Source organism: Octodon degus, unplaced genomic scaffold, assembly GCF_000260255.1.
Source record: "Octodon degus isolate 3935 unplaced genomic scaffold, OctDeg1.0 scaffold00025, whole genome shotgun sequence".
In the NCBI taxonomy this organism is placed as follows: domain Eukaryota; kingdom Metazoa; phylum Chordata; class Mammalia; order Rodentia; family Octodontidae; genus Octodon; species Octodon degus.
Genome location: NW_004524601.1, coordinates 17,544,546 through 17,560,557, shown reverse-complemented (window position 1 = coordinate 17,560,557; position 16,012 = coordinate 17,544,546). Strand labels below are relative to the sequence as shown.

At 37.7% G+C, this 16,012-nt stretch overlaps 1 protein-coding gene across 1 annotated transcript in view; it reads right to left on the bottom strand.

The window, feature by feature from the left end:
• Nckap1 (NCK associated protein 1) overlaps window positions 1-16,012 on the bottom strand; it is a 103,270-nt gene that overhangs the window by 10,165 nt on the left and 77,093 nt on the right. The window contains exons 21-26 of the mRNA XM_004628636.3: window positions 14,216-14,434; window positions 13,904-14,034; window positions 13,167-13,264; window positions 7,434-7,527; window positions 2,912-2,994; window positions 2,157-2,237 (exon numbers count right to left, since the gene is read on the bottom strand). Coding sequence (XP_004628693.2) covers window positions 2,157-2,237; window positions 2,912-2,994; window positions 7,434-7,527; window positions 13,167-13,264; window positions 13,904-14,034; window positions 14,216-14,434 — 706 coding nt within the window. The remainder of the gene's footprint in view (window positions 1-2,156; window positions 2,238-2,911; window positions 2,995-7,433; window positions 7,528-13,166; window positions 13,265-13,903; window positions 14,035-14,215; window positions 14,435-16,012) is intronic.

The following is a 16,012-nucleotide window of genomic DNA, read 5'->3' as shown; positions in this document are numbered from 1 at the left end:
GGGGGCAGGGCTGGCTGGCATGTGGTGCTGGGGGATTGAACCGCGGTCCCTGATGTTTTGCTAAGCTTGTTCCAAGCAGGTGCTCTAGACCACTGAGCCATCTCTCCAGCCCTGACCCATCTATTTTACTCTTGAAATACACACCTGAAAAAAATGAAAACATGTTCACACAAAATACTGAACATGGTCATTCACAGGAGCATTATTTATAATAGCTTCAAGAAGTAGAAAAAAACCCCAATGTTCAAGTGATGAACAAACTGGTATACCTATACAAGGGAATTCAACACTAACTCTTAAAACCACACAGTATTACAACACTGTGTTATCACATAAATGAACCTTGAAAATATTAAGTTAAGCCACTGTTAAAAGATCAAACATCCTCTAACTGCTCAAAACCAACAAATGTACAGAGACAAAGATTAGTGGTTGCCTAGGGCTGGTCATTGGGATGAAGTACAGGAGTAACTGCTAATGGATATTGGAGGGTTTTAAAGGATAATATATATGTTCTAAAACTGACCACAGTGATGCCTTCAAAATGTTGTGACTACACCTAAAAGTAAAAATCACCGAATAATGTTATTTTCAGGAGGTAAGTTTTGACAGGTGAATTGTAACTCAGTGAAGTTGTTCAAAATCATGTTTGGACTTTTAAAAGAAATAAGGTCTCACTCTTTATGTTTACAGTCTAGTATAAATATAAATACACAACTGCAATCCAAGGCAAAATGGCTTTAACTCTATAATAGATAAAACAAAAAGGTCTCTGATAAACCTAAGAAAAAAATTCTTTATTAATGGAGAATCTAGAATGGTTCTTAGAAAGTGACAATCCTAGCATTTTGGAAGGCTGAGGCAGGTGGACTGTAAGTGTGAGACCACCTGAGCAACTGAGCAAGACCCTGTGTCATAATAAAAACACAAAAAAGGGTGGGGATGTTGCTTAGTGTGAAGGTCCTGGGTTCCAATGCAGTTCTACAAAAGGCCAATCAGATCTGGCTAGAAAAGAAATGGCAAGATTTCAAAAGGCCAAAATATAAAAGAATAGTGTTTTCAAGTAGAGAAAATGAAGAGCACAGAGCAGATGTATGTGAGAATGCACACCGATCTGAGCAGGTGGAAGCACATATGTGAAAAAAGGCAGCACAGGAAGGAACGAGAATGGGAGAAGGAAAGAACCAGTGGCGAAATGCTCGGAAAGTTTCAATGGCCCCCAATTTGAGAGATTAATGTCATACAAAAGAGTGTAAACATTATTATTTTTTTAGCCAGAGCTTTTCAAAGTATGTGAAACAGAAAGTCCGTCCAAACAGCTCATATCTAGAACACACAGTTATGAGTTCCAGCATATGTAGCATACTAGATGCACAACCACTGGTCAACAGTTGCTAAGATTAGGTCAGTGGTTGGATTTCATGACTCAACAAATTTTCAAACAAAATCTGTGGACTCACATAAAGCTGTCAACCTTCCTGTATTTATTAATTTGAAATAAATCCACCAGAAAGGTTTTCTTTAACTTTTATTAGTGTGTGTGTGTAGTACCTAATGTTTATATTCCTGCATAGAGTTGGTACATGGACATAATACAGCATAACTCTTTTTATCTGCCCTCCAATCATTTCTTTGGGTACATTTTTTTTAATTTACTTTTTTATTTTTGGTGGTACCAGGGATTGAATTCAGGACCTTGTGCTTGCCAGGCAAGCACTTATTCCACTGAGCTATCTCCCCAGCCCCTTGGGTACATATTTGCAGTACATAATGTCTACCTTTCTTGTTTGTACCTGGTATGTAAGTTTCTTAGCTGCCCTGTATTTACCATCCTTTAATAAGAGTTTTAATGCCTAATTTGCAAAACAGAATTAAAAGAATTCACATTTCACTGCCTTATCTAGCTCTATCAGTTTAAAGAAAAAAATCAATTTTAACCAAACTACACTGCTGTGGGTAATCAAAAAAGGCTGACTTTTAAAACACCGTTAGTAGTATTCTGGTGCTGAGCTCTCAAAGATATAATTCCAAAGGCAAGCACACTCTGCAAAATAAAATTTTTACAGTAGTTTAGGATATGTTAAAATTTATTTCACATGCAATTTAAACATTTTACCTCAGACTCTATAAAATGTAAAAAGATGTTGTATAATTACCTTCATATCCGTCTCTCTTGGAATGTGGTCCTTGAAATCTTCAATTGAACTTACAAGGAAAGGAATGTGATAGGACAAGACCTAGCCATAGGAAAAAAAAAGAATATATAGTTTTAAATAGTAACCTGTAAATTCTGAAATAGTAAATAGGATTTATTCTTTTTTGTATATTAATCACTCATGATTTTTCTAAAGTGTTAAGATACATGGAAATGGAATATATTTCAAGTTAAAATATGTATAGTCAAAATACAAAATGTTTTAATGAATTAATGTTAAAAAAATACAATAACCAAGTAAACTTTATATCATCCAAATTTTAGTATCAAAATAAAGGTTAATTTAAAAAAGCTCCCTCTCATCCATGTTATTTTCTACAGCTATTAAAGCTGGAATTCTAGTCATAACACTGTCAATTGTAAATTCAAAAGATAATTTCTAGGGCTGACCAGATAGCTCAGCAGACTAAAACACCTGCTTAGACAGAGCACAGCAGCCAGGGTTCGATCCCCAGTGTGCTGGGCCAACCCACCCCAGGGGCACACTGAGATAGCGATTAAGATGGGGCATGGTAGTGCACCCCTGTAATCCCAGCTCTTATAGGGAGGCTGAAAACAGGAGGATCACTACACATCTACACAGTGACACCCTATAGACCCTGTACCAAATACATAAAAAATAAATAAAATTAATAATTTCTGGATAACTGAAAACAATCACTTGTATATAGAGTATGTGCTCATAATGGTTCTTACGTCTCTAAGTGCTTCTTGTGCCAATGATCGGAAGGATAATATCACACCAATTATTGTCATCCTCTTCAATACACTGTCAACAGCTAAATTTGAGTAGGGAGAAGGGAAGAAAAAAGTGAACTAGATTATTTTTTAATCATGGAAAAAATATGAAGTCATAAAATTTCCATAAAGACATTATTAATAGCAATTTGATTAAATTAACAGATACTGAGAGGAAAGACACTGGGTTGGAAATGGGTGACAGGGGAAATGCTGCCTTTCCTGCTCTCTCCAGGAAATAGTGAGATGCAGAGGAATCTGGAGGGGCAGTGAAGAGGCACTTATTATGTCCCAGATTAGAAAGAAAACCAGCCCACTCAACCACCCTGTTTCAGGCAAAGCTAACTACAGCTGTGGTGCAAAATGGCTACATTTAAGTCCTGCACATAAAGGGAAATGTCGACATACATTCCTTTCTTCAACCCAAATTGCAGTGTTTCCTCAAAAGGGAAATTTATAGTTTGTTTTGTTTGTTTTTAGATAGGCTAGCCTTGAACTCAGTAGCTAGTCTGGCTGGTCTCAAATCTGAAGCAATCCTCCTGACTTAGCCTCCTGAGTGCTGGGATTACAAATACATGCCACCATGTCTGGATTCAAATGAAAATTCAGAACTTCAAAAGACTTGGGACTGACAAAAAGATAACAATGTTTGTTTTTGTGTAATATATTTTTCAGGAAGATATAATTACCTATCAGGAAAAATCAAACTGGTCATTTTGATTTAGTATATGTATAGATGGAGAGGCTCTACTTCAGTCAAATAGGTCACTTATGAATGTGAGTCGACCCACTGTGTCATCCATACAGAAATTCTGGCTGGCCAAAAATGTCACCTGAATTCCACGTTTTTGCAGGATGTGATGAACGTAACCAAGTGCACTAAAGTACAGGCCTTTAACTTAACATCTGTTCACACAGCTGAAACGAATTCAGAGTACATGGATCTTCTCTTATACACAGAAGTGAGATGGCTTTCCAAAGGTAGATCACTGGTCAGAGTTTCTGACATAAGAAAGCTGCTCCAGAGATTTCTTTTACAAAAGCAGCACATTTCATTGACCCATTCTGTGTCACTGAAATTCAACCCACCCAAGGAGCACAATTTTCCACTTCAAGGGAAGACAACCATGTTCAAGTCACTGAGATAACTGGCTGCACTCAAAGCCAAGCTGGAATTACAGGGGAAATGGGTGAGCTCCAAGATTTCTGATATGTTTCAAATACAAGATTCTGAAAGACATCAAGCCAGGGACTTCTCTGAGCTGGTGCAGGATCACCTATGTCAGCTTGCAGAATGGTCAGAACACTACTGCCCAATTACAGAAGATCCCTGAACTGAGAAGGAATGGGTCCGTGACCCACGTATGAATACACCAGGCAAGTCAACTTTGTGTTAGAAGAGAATCAACTGCATGAGAACACAAATGATGGTAGCCTGGAAAGTACACTTGAGACAACTTCAAATCTCTATACTATCTTGATGAAAGACAAAGCAGAATATCTGAGTTTGTCACAAAAGCACTAAAAGGCCTGCTTCCACTTTCAACATTCTATCACTGTGAAGCAGGGTTTTTGCAATGGCAGTGGCCAAAACAAGGCTATGGGGTACACTGGACATAAACAACGAATTTGAGGTGTCACTGTCTCCCATCACCAAGAGATGAGGCCATTCAGATGTAGGAAAACAAGCTCAAGGGTCCCACTCATTCTGAATCATATAATAATATATAATAATATATATAATAATTTCATTACATATTGCTATGTAGTAATAGAAATGAGGTGCACAATAAATCAAATGTACTTGGATTACTCCAAAACCACACCAACACCATGTGTAGAAAAATTGTCCTCCAGACTGCTGCATGGTGCCAAAAAGGCCAGGATCACTAAGAAAATGATGGTCCTAGCCACAAGAAAGTCAGAAAACAAGAGGGACACTGAGATTTGCTCGTCACCCAGAAAACCCAAAACATAAAGACAAATTCCAGACTGCCTCACAATTTAAATCTATTTTTTATCAATTAAAATATATTTTCTTTTTTGACTGGATTTTTTTTTTTTTTTTTGTGGAATCAGGGATTGAACTCAGGCCCTTGTACTTGCCAGGGAAGCGCTTATTCTACTGAGTCATCTCCCAGCCCAAAATACATTTTCTTAATAGGATATGTTAACCAACTGTGAAACAAAACTTTCAAAATAACACAGGCGTATGGACAGGACGTATGCTGATGCAGCACGGGAAAGGATCAGGATAAAGGAGGACAGTGAGTTCAGCCAAGCAGAGCAGCCTTCCATACTCCCTAAGCAAGTCACTCTGCAGTGGATCCACCTTATTGCCAAACCACAAACATGGTTTAATAAACTCTCTTTTAAGAACAAATTTAATGAACATGATTAACAATGATTTAGGGGGCCTGGCCCTAGCTCAGTCCTTTAAGTGGCTGCTTCCACAAAGCTGTCAGCCTCAGGTTGCTGGAGTTCGAACCTCACAACTCTCCCGCTGGCCAAAAGTGCCCTGAAGGCATTCGAGGAACAAAAAAAACAAAACAAAAAAAAACCATTATTCCATTTACGGGCTGGTGAGATGGCTCAGTGGTCTAAAGCACCTACTAAGAACAAGTTTAGCAAAGCACAGGGACCGCGGTTCAATCCCCCAGCACCACATGCCAGCCAGCCGCGCTCCCTGGTGGGCTGAGCTGGCCACACACACACACACACACACACACACAAATAAATAAAAGTATTTCAAAACAAAAAAAAAAAAACAATGATTTAATTATTTAGATTTGGTTTTGGTAAATTTCAATGTTACAAATCATCACTTTTATAAGCAAAATTCACATAAGCAGAATTTAGATAAAAGATGTTGGGTTTATTTTGAAAACTTGCAAATTCTCTTTGGGACTTTAAAGAATTTTTTTTGGTCTCAATTTCACAAATGGGAGAATAAACGAAGATAATAAACATTTCAGTGTAAACTGCTTCTAACAAGAAGATACAATCAAAAGATTATTACTAGGAAAGTTAAAGGGGATTAAGGCTACATGGGTGGTCAGTTGAGTATTACAAATGAGAGAAACATGAAAAAAGCAAAAACTAGTAAAAATGAAAAAAAGTGCAAGTACAAATAGGAAAACGGCACTTAAAAAAATTTATTTATTCATGCTCTTCTTCCCTATAACCTCCCGTCAGTCTTCTCTTTCATTCTATTTTTAAAAGTATCATACAAAAAACCTGACCTTTCTGAACAGAAAGGTGCCTAGTGCTAGGAACTGTAACCTGGAGAACTGTGTTACCATCCTCAGCGCTACTGTGAACAGCTCTATCACCCAAAAAGCTCCCTCGCTGTTTTGCGTCTATAGTTCTAACAACTACTGATATACTCTGTAAAACAATCTTTAGTGTTCTTTAATTTAATAGTACTTTTTTAAATTTAATAGCATTTTTTAAGCTTTTATTTTTTAAAATCATTAAAATACTAGTGATTTGCTCAAAGTGATTTGCTTGAAGCATTTAAAGGAAAAATATCAGATGGAAGTGTCGCTTTAATTTTCTTTAAATCATTACGCCTATTATTGAGTGGGGACAGAAATCAGTGCTGTGACCATCCTAAGCATGCACTTTATCCTGAGCTATAACCTCAGCTGCCAGGATTTTTATTTGGGGAAAAAAAAAGTCTTTCTTGGTTTTCTCTGACACAATGATAATTTTATTCAGGACTTGACTCATTTTTCAGTGCTATTAAGACTTTCAAAGTAATCAGTAAATATAGCTTTTACAACTTTAAAAGTTCAACTATAAAAAAGGAAAAAAAACCCTTTATTTTAAAGTGCATCTAAAAATGATTCAACTAAAGACACTTCAATAAATGCTTAAGATTCTGTTCATTTACATTACCCTCTCACAATCAGTATCAAGAATACATTTAAAGAAAGTGTTAAGATATAGGGTGAGGTTTCCATGCAACAAGCTGTAAGTAATCAATACAAAGGTACAAATTAGATTCACTCAACTACCTGGATGAATGAACCTCAAAAAACACAATGCTGAGTGAAAGGAGCCAAACATAAACTTAATCTATCAACAGAAATCACATCAGTGGTTGTCTGAGTTTAGAGGCCAGAGGCAGAAGTCTGAATGGGGAAGGCAGCAGGCAACTTTCTAAGGTGACAGAATTGTCCTGTATCTTGATGACAGCAATGTTTACACAGATGTATGTACATGTAGGTTTACTGCATTAAATTTAGTAACTTCAAAAACTGATAATACCATATTTTCTAAATTAAATGCAGTAAATGTATGGTCAAAAAAACTTCTGAAATAACCAGATCCTTGACTATAAAAATTCTTTAGTTCTCTTTCCAAGAGTATTTTTCCTCATTTACTGCTTGTATTTATGTCACAAATTTTAGGTAAAAGATAAATTACTGTGTGCCAAGATCTTCTTAATATTGATAAAAACTAACGAGTTACCCACATGACAATCTCTTAAAGAGTGCGGCCATCTGGTCTGGTTTGTCAAAGCTGGTCCTCATCTGTGTTAGCACATCAACATTCTCCACCACAAGTTTCTAAAAAACAAAAAATCCTAGGTCAGACACATACCTCTTTGTGAAAATAAAAACACACTTGGAAATTAGTATTTGGCAAGGAGGGAACACAATTCATGAAATCCTGATACTCTACATTTTTGTTGTTTCAATAAACAAACAAAAAATTCTTTAAGTCTTAAAATTTTTTTCAGCTTGAAAATTCAAAAAGAATTTAAGAAAAACAAAAAGTTAAATAAAGGAACACCTTATACTTAGATACAGAAGTGCTGTTAATGTAAAGTAAACACTACAGTGGACAGGGAGCGCAACAAATCTGAACCAAAATAAAATAAAACTGCTAAAGATAAAGCTGACCAAAGATAGGCTAAATGGGTATGTCTTCAGGAAACAAGCACATCATTGGATGTACACAATCTGAGGCAGAGTAACTTACAGTATGGTCCTACTTAATGGGAATTATATGAAAACCATGTTTCCCAGCACAGGAAGCACTGAGAGGAGGGAAGAGGAAAGAAGGAAGAGATAAAAATAAGGGAAGGGAGTGAAGAACAGCTATCCAAAGAACATATAATTCATTAAGAATACTTTTGCTAACACAACTACTGGAAAAATGACTGCATTTAAACTGCAACTAAAAATAACAACTTTTATTCTGGCAGAGATAAGCCTAGACAGTAATAAACTGAGTTTTTAAAACAATGATAGAAAAAAAGTATAACATCCTACTCTGTATTACAACACTGTTCTTGTGCCAAATGCTTTTATAATTAATTTTATCACTATCATGTCCCTACTTTGTCCTAATTCAAATGAATTAGTTTATTTCAAGTTTCTGTATTTCTACTAAATTGTTTTAAATCTCCATTTTTACCTTTTCTCATACTCTTTACTACACGTGACAATCACTTGTGGAACCCTTTCTGAATATTTTTCTTTGTTTTATGTATTTATCCAGGGTCCCCTAGGCAATTCGGTCTCCTAGTAGTCCTCCTGCTTTCAGCCTCCCCAGCACTGGGACTTCAGGTATGCACCACCATGCCCACACAAAGGGGCAGGGCTGGTGCGACACGTGGTGCCAGGGATTGAACATGGGTCCCTGCGCTTGCCTAAGCAGGTGCTTAGTCTGCTGAGCTACTTCAGCAGCCCACACTTTCTAAATATTATGTCCATGTTTCATGGCACCTTGGTGGGAAGATGCAACTGGAATGATGGCAGTTTGTTACAAACAGATGTGTGGTAATAAGTGATTTACATTCGGGCTGGGGAGATGGCTCAGTAGAATAAGCGCTTCTCTGGCAGGCGCAAGGGCCTGAGTTCAGTCCCCGGCTCCACAAAAAAAAAAAAAAAAAAAAAAAAAAAAAAAGATTTACAGGAAATAGGAAAAACTGCAGAACAATTATAGAAATAACTTTTCCTAAAATACTAGGTAGGGGCCGGCTTGATAGATCAGTGGACTACAGTGCCTGCTTAGGCAGAGTGTAGCAGCAGGGTTCCATTCCTGGTGTGCAGTGCTGGCCCTGCCTCTGGGGTGCTAAGACAGCTATTGAGACTGGGCATAGTGACGCACACCTGTAATCCCAGCACTTGGGATACTGAAAGCAGGATAAACACTACGAATCTGATCTATGTAGTGAGACCCTGTACACCCTGTAGACCTTGTCATAAATACAGAAAAATAAATATCACTAGGGAATTGTGATACTAATCCAGATAATTTGTCATTGTTCCTAATCAGAAATTCAGCTCTCATCACACTCATTTGCTGCTATCGACTGCTAAAGTAACACTGGTGTCTCTGAGTCACTTCAATGTCTGTCTAAAACTTGATTTGATATGCACTCAATGGGGTTGTGGGGGAATCAAAATAGCATTTGTTCAGTACTTACTCCATACCAAATATTATTCTGAGTACCTGAAAACTTCATGTGCACTCTCTCAAAGTGAAAAGGTTGGTAAATTTAAATAACTGCCCAAGTCAAAGCAGTGGCAAGACTGAGACTCAAAATAATCTGAAGTGAAGGGCTGAGTTCTTAATCAATGGACAATGTTGCCTTTTCTTTTTAAATGTTTAAACATAATAAGCTTTTATTCAAAATGACTCTTACTATCTCAGCAAAACATCATGATTGTGAGAACTACCTTAATCTGTATGTCTGTTTTCAGTGAATTACATGATCTTGTTCAGAATTCTATGTTACATTTGAAAGGAAAACTATCAATGCTATGGATAATGTTCTTAATAAATTAAAAATGTGAGGCACAAATAAAAATAACCACCAAAGAGTCTAGAAAGAAAGTCATCTAAAAACATTTTATGGTTCTTTTTCATTGTTCATTAAGACCCCAAAATTTTAGTAGTCTAAGTTAAAATTCTCTCAAAAGCTAGTTAATGTATATTATACAGACTCCTTCAACAGAAAAATCACTTTAGCACTGATGTATTTTGAAAAGGCTAAAAGATAATTTCGAATGCTGTTCGTCTTAGACATTTTTTCTAAATCCTACATATTCTGAAAATAAATTTACCTGTTTTTTAAACAGTTTATGATAAGAAGAATTACTGAATGTGGTTTAGTGGTAGACTGTTGGCCTAGCACGTATGAGGTCCTGGGTTCAATTCTCAGAACCAAGAAAGGAATGAAAGAAAAAAAACAGAGTATACACTAAGCCTAATCATGTTCATATCACAATTTGTGGGCAGCAACTATACTTGAACTATAAACTGAATAAATCGCTGCAATTTTGAATCTGATCATTCAAAGAAAAGTACCACAATACAACAGAAGAAAGGTGTGAAGATTAACGGTACCCCCAAAGTCTCACATGTGGAAGGTGATGGGGTGAGCACTAATGCCAACCGCTGTAAGGAGATAGCCCAATGGAGGCAGGACCCGGAAGGCGTACTCCTGCCCCATCTCCTCCCACCTCTCTCCTGGCTGTCCTGTGAGGAGCAGCAGCTATCGCCATTCTGGCCCTTCTACCCTGGTATTTCTGCCTTGGACCTGGCTGACCACGAACTACAAATGAAAACCAGGATAAGCCTCTCCACTTTTTAAGTTGTGGATGTTGGATATCTTGTCAGGAACAAAAACTGAGTCACTGCTGGTTACAGAAGCCCTAGAATGTTCTAAGCTCAGTTTGATGGGAGATTCTGGTCAGAGCTCAGAAAACCAAAAGGCTAACTGAAATGTGGAAGCAAAGACTCCTGTTGAAGGAATCACTATGTATGTATGTATGTATCTATCTATCTATACTAGCTTTTGAGAGAATTTTAACTTAAGACTACTAAAATTTTGGGGACTTATGAACAATGTAAACAAGGTTGGTTGGTTGGTCAGTTTGTTTTTTTGTTTCTTTGTTTCTTTCTTTTTGCAGAACGAGGGATTGATCCCCGTCCTCTTTTTAAAAATTAATTAATTTTTTTTTCAGGTTTCTGATGGAAACAAGGACTCTACTGACACTTGGACTCAAGAACATGTACTACGCTCTGGCAGAAAATAGGTTGACATTTTGCCCCTGTCCTAGGATTTTGCAGGATACAAAGTTTAAGGCTCGCAGAGGGAGGCCACTGTTTCTGCTACTCCTCCCCTGGCTCCTCTGCTCTCTGCTACCACCATGAATGGACACCCTCTGCCCTGTGCCGCTCTGCCTTGGAGCCAGTCAAGTATGGACCGAAACCTTCAGTAACTGCGAGCTAAATGAACCTTTCCTTTCCTTAAAAAAAAAAAAAAAAAAAAATCTCTCTGGCAGAGAGAATTTCAAAACAGTCCAACGTTCAGACTGTAAGTAAAAGGAATACTTACAACAGCTTTCAACCAGATCTACAGTGACAATCAGGAACAAAAAGCCGACAAAGTTTTTAGTTTCTCCTACGAGGAAGTGCCTCCAAATATGGAGCAAAGGAGAGCACAGCTGCTGAACAGATCAGCATTAAAAAGAAGCCAAGCTCCCGCTCAGGCAGGGGCAGCAACCAGGGCTGGACCGCAGTGCGCAGTGCCGGCCCCACCCCCAGGGCAGGGAGACTGGGGGCGGTCACGCGCGCCTGCAAACCCAGCACTTGGGAGGCTGAAAAAGGAGAATCAGTACAAGTCTAATCTGTGCAGTGAGTCCCTGTAGACCCTGCACTAAAAACAAAACAAAACAAACAAAAAGCCAAATATTTTGCATCAGGATAATAGGAAAAATGGCTTAAAGAAATCTCAGTAATTGAAAAGCTTCTCCACCTTTCACAAGGTCAAAGGTGCAAAGCTGTAAAGCTTTCATTTGTAAAGACAGGCCCTGGGCTTGCTGTTCAAGTGTTAGCTAGAGAACTGACTCCCAAGAATCCATCATAGTACCCCGTGATCTAGCCACTTGAAGGCCTCTGCTGCCATGATCCAAGGGCAGTGGTTACTACTCGAGCTGCCAGCAGACCTTAGCATTATCCATGTTGTTTTACAAGCATGCAAAATTTAAGGTTTATAGGGTCACTGAGGTTTCTACCCACATTTTTTTTGTCTACTCACATTTTCTGATGAGGCAAGGGAAGCCATACAATGTGCCTGAGGTCAGTGAGTGAAGCTATAAGAATGTAACTGAAAGTACAGTGGAGACCCCAGGAAGTTGGAGATGTCAAGAATATGGAACATCTGCTGAGGAAAGTCACAGGCAATATAAGAAAGGCCATGAGAGAGGTAACTGGCAATTTCAGAGAGGCAGCGCTGCCCAAGTCATTTGGAGTTCACGTGTGACCATAATATGCTCTGGGTGCTGCACATGGTTGTCCTGAGTTAATGGGCCTCTTTGCTCCCATTCCTGTCCGTTCGTCCGTCTGTCCATCCATCCATCTATAACAGGACTGTCTATTCTGTGCCATTATATGCTAGCAGTGCTTAGCTTTCTTTCTGATTGTTATAGGGACTTAGAGCTAGGAGTCTGCCTCAAGTGTCAGAGGAAACTTTGGAAATAAACTTTTTAGCAGTATAGTAACTGTTGAAATTTTGTTGATTCTTAAGGAGATGGACTTAAATGTATTTTTACATAATGAGATGAACATGAGACTTATGGGAACCAGGAGCAGAATGGTATGGCTAATGTTCTTCCAAATTCTCATGTGTGGGAATGGTAACTGAGTCCTGGGGTTGCTAAAGCTGACCACCTGCTGTTAGGGGTAGGTCTTAGAGGCAGGTCACTGAGACAGGACCTGGAAGGGTATATTCTTGTTCTAGCTCCTTCCCTCTTTCTCTACTTTCTGGTTGCCATGGAATAAGCATCTGTCTTCCACTGACACCCTTCCACTAACCTGCTTCTGCCTCTAAGCCAGTTCAGAGTGAAAACGTAAACCAAAATAAACCTCTCCTCTTTTCACTTGTGGGTATTGATTGTTTTGACTTGGTAACGATAAAGTAACTACAACAGAGGCTTAATTAAAAAGCTACAAAATCTGAATTTCAGTCTCCTTTTGCAAGTCAAATACCCTCTCATTCTGCTCCCTGCTACTTCTAAACCAGAGATAACTAAACTAAAATAGTATGAAAAGGCTCTTCTAACTCTTTAATTTCAGTTACACATGAGCACTGTGATGTCAGGCTAAAGTAGTATCTTAGGTTTTTTGTACAAATTCCCAAAACTTTAATCAGGAACTGTTCAAAAAATAAAATTGATAAAGACTAAATTACCTTAAGTTCAGCCACCTGTGATGAAATGTGCCACATAAGGCTTTCACTTAGGAATTTCATTCCATATGGACCTAGGAGTTCTGATAATGACCTCATTTCTGAAAAGAAATATAATTAACTTTATACTTCTGACAGAGCAAACACAATAAAAAATGAATGCTAACAAAATGGAACCTGGGCATAGTGGCATTTTTTTTTTTAATGTATCTGGTACAGGGTCTAACTACACAGCTTGGACTTGTAGTGATCCTCCTGTTTTCAGCCTTTCCAGCCTGGGATTATATGCATGCACTACCATGCCCGGACTCAGTGGCCCGAGGTGGGGTGGCATGTGGTGGCACCCTGCGCTTATCTAAGCAGGTGCTTAGCTAAGCTAGCTTGCTGCCTGTGGTACATGCATCTAACTCTAGCACTGGGGAGGCTGAACAGAACTGCTAAGTGTTCACAGCAAGGCTGGACTACATAATGAGTTCAAGGCAAGTTTGAACTAGAGTGAGACCTGTCATAAAAACAAACAAATAAGTGACTGTAATGCCCCTTTACATAATTTATTAATGTAAAAGTTTGAGAAAAATATTTGTAATAAAAAGACAACATAAGTTGCAAACAATTCTAGGATGAGATTATGCATAAAATTCAACAAAATTAGAACAGAATAAAAAGTCAAAACCCAAGACAAAGTTTCCAAGTGTAACAAGGCTTTTAAATTTTGTAAACCATGCTACAGTATTATTTACCTGATATGTCAGAATATTCCTCTGCATTGAATGTTAATTCATTTTCTGTGGGTAAATTCACAAATGCTTTCATTGCAGGGAAATAAGCTATATGGCCATTGCTGACTTGCCTTAACAAAGTTTCCAAATACCTAAAGAGAAAAGTAAATTTATAGCTCAGAGAAACTGTTAAATTCAAAATTTATTGTGGCACACATCCTGCATGTAATTTCAAGTTGAATAATAACAAGAATGAGTGCTTATCTATAAGAATATTTTTCCCTATACAGTTCATTATTAAAAACAAAACAAACTCATTCCAGATTTCCTTACCAATTTGTATACAGACTTGTAATGGTAGGCTCTCCATGACTGTCCAAATGTTGTGTTTGTTGAAGAAGAACATTATTAAATACTCTTGTAATATCGATCTGAACATAGTTTTCTATTGACTGGAGTACAGTCATATATGCTCTTACACTTGTTAGAAGCTCTGATGGTTTTGCAATTTCTTGTGTGGCTTGATTATACATTGTCATCCCAACAATTGATCTAGGGAAGGAAAGAAAAGAATAAAAAGAAGATTTGCCCTGATTTTCTGATTAAGATTATGGAACCATTTAGGAAAGTGACCACTGATGTACAGTGTGCCTACAGAGAGTCACCTGGAGAGAAAAAAAAATCTCTCAAGCTTTCATAGAATACAACTTGGTCAAGCAATGGCCATAACTCATCCAGATGGCTGACACTGACAAAAAACCCAAGAGGTGCTGTACTTGGTTCCAAGCTAAATCCTGAGGAAGATTTAACTGATCCTGTTAAGATAGGAAAAGATTGATTTATTTACACAGGTCTTGATTTAACTTGGTCTTAACCATCAATAGAAAAGTATAACCATGAGAAGTGAAAAAGCAATAATGTAATATGCTAGCTGTAAAAGATTCAAATCGCTCAAAACTTCTTAAAACTGCCAGCTATACTGAGTTATCAGTAGTACTGTTATGCACTACTGGACTACACTGGGTTAAATTGCTATATACAGGTACCAAAATCCTTGGACTGGCATCAAGAATGCAAAGGTCTTCTAAAGAGTTCTCCAAAGACAGCTTCTCCAACTGCAACAGCCCATCACTCACCCAACAAAACAAAAAAAACAGATGTTGGGAGCCTCTGAAGCTGAAAATTGGTCAACTATGTGAGAACAGGACTAGGCCTCAGTGCCTAAAGCAGTCAAGATACCTCCCAATGTTAGTTCTGAGAAAAGCATCCTGCCTAGTTAATGTCAGCTATTAGTCACTAGGCTACCTTGTGTCATGTGATACTAACTTTTGCAAAGGTGTAAACACCCCTATTCTTGTTCTGAAGGTGGTTTGTCAATCAGGCAACAGGCCACACCTGACCTCAAAAAAAATTTTTTTTCCATTTATGTAAATAATTTATTTAACCTATTGTTATCTAATATTAAATGAGCAATAAAATGAAAACTTAAAAAGTTTTTTTACAAAGCCATGAAATTACTGTCATTATCATCCCAAGAAACATTCTACAAAAAGAGCAAATACTTAAAGCCTAAAATTAAGTGGGACTACAGATAATTTAAAAAATCCTAAGAAAATAAGTGACATAAGCATTACACAGGTTTAAAAACTGTTTAATATGACAAGTTGTCTGTAGCAAGGATAGTGGGTTATTCAGTCCATGGTCTGAATTTGATACTTTTGCCAGATATAACAGGGTTCACTGCAGGTCAGGCAAGGCAACATATGAATTTTACGGTTCTTTAATCATTCACAAAACATTAAAATACAGAAATTGAATAAGGCTGGAAGGAAACACAAATTTTAAAGTGTTTCTTTATGTGATCTTTTTCTACAAAGCCAACCCTGATTTCACTTAAGCTCTACAGCACTAAACCTGAAGATTTTAAACTTACATTTGTAGAGATGAATCATTAAAAACGAATTCCATACAAGACAGAAGCCAAGAAGAACAGACTCAAAATGAAAACTGCTATCCTTTCATATCATCTAAATCCTAAGCTGAGCTTGCACAATCAGCAAAATCAAAACCTAACACTCACAAGCTATTTATCCTACTTAAAAACCTTCCCCATGGGGCTGGAGAGATGGC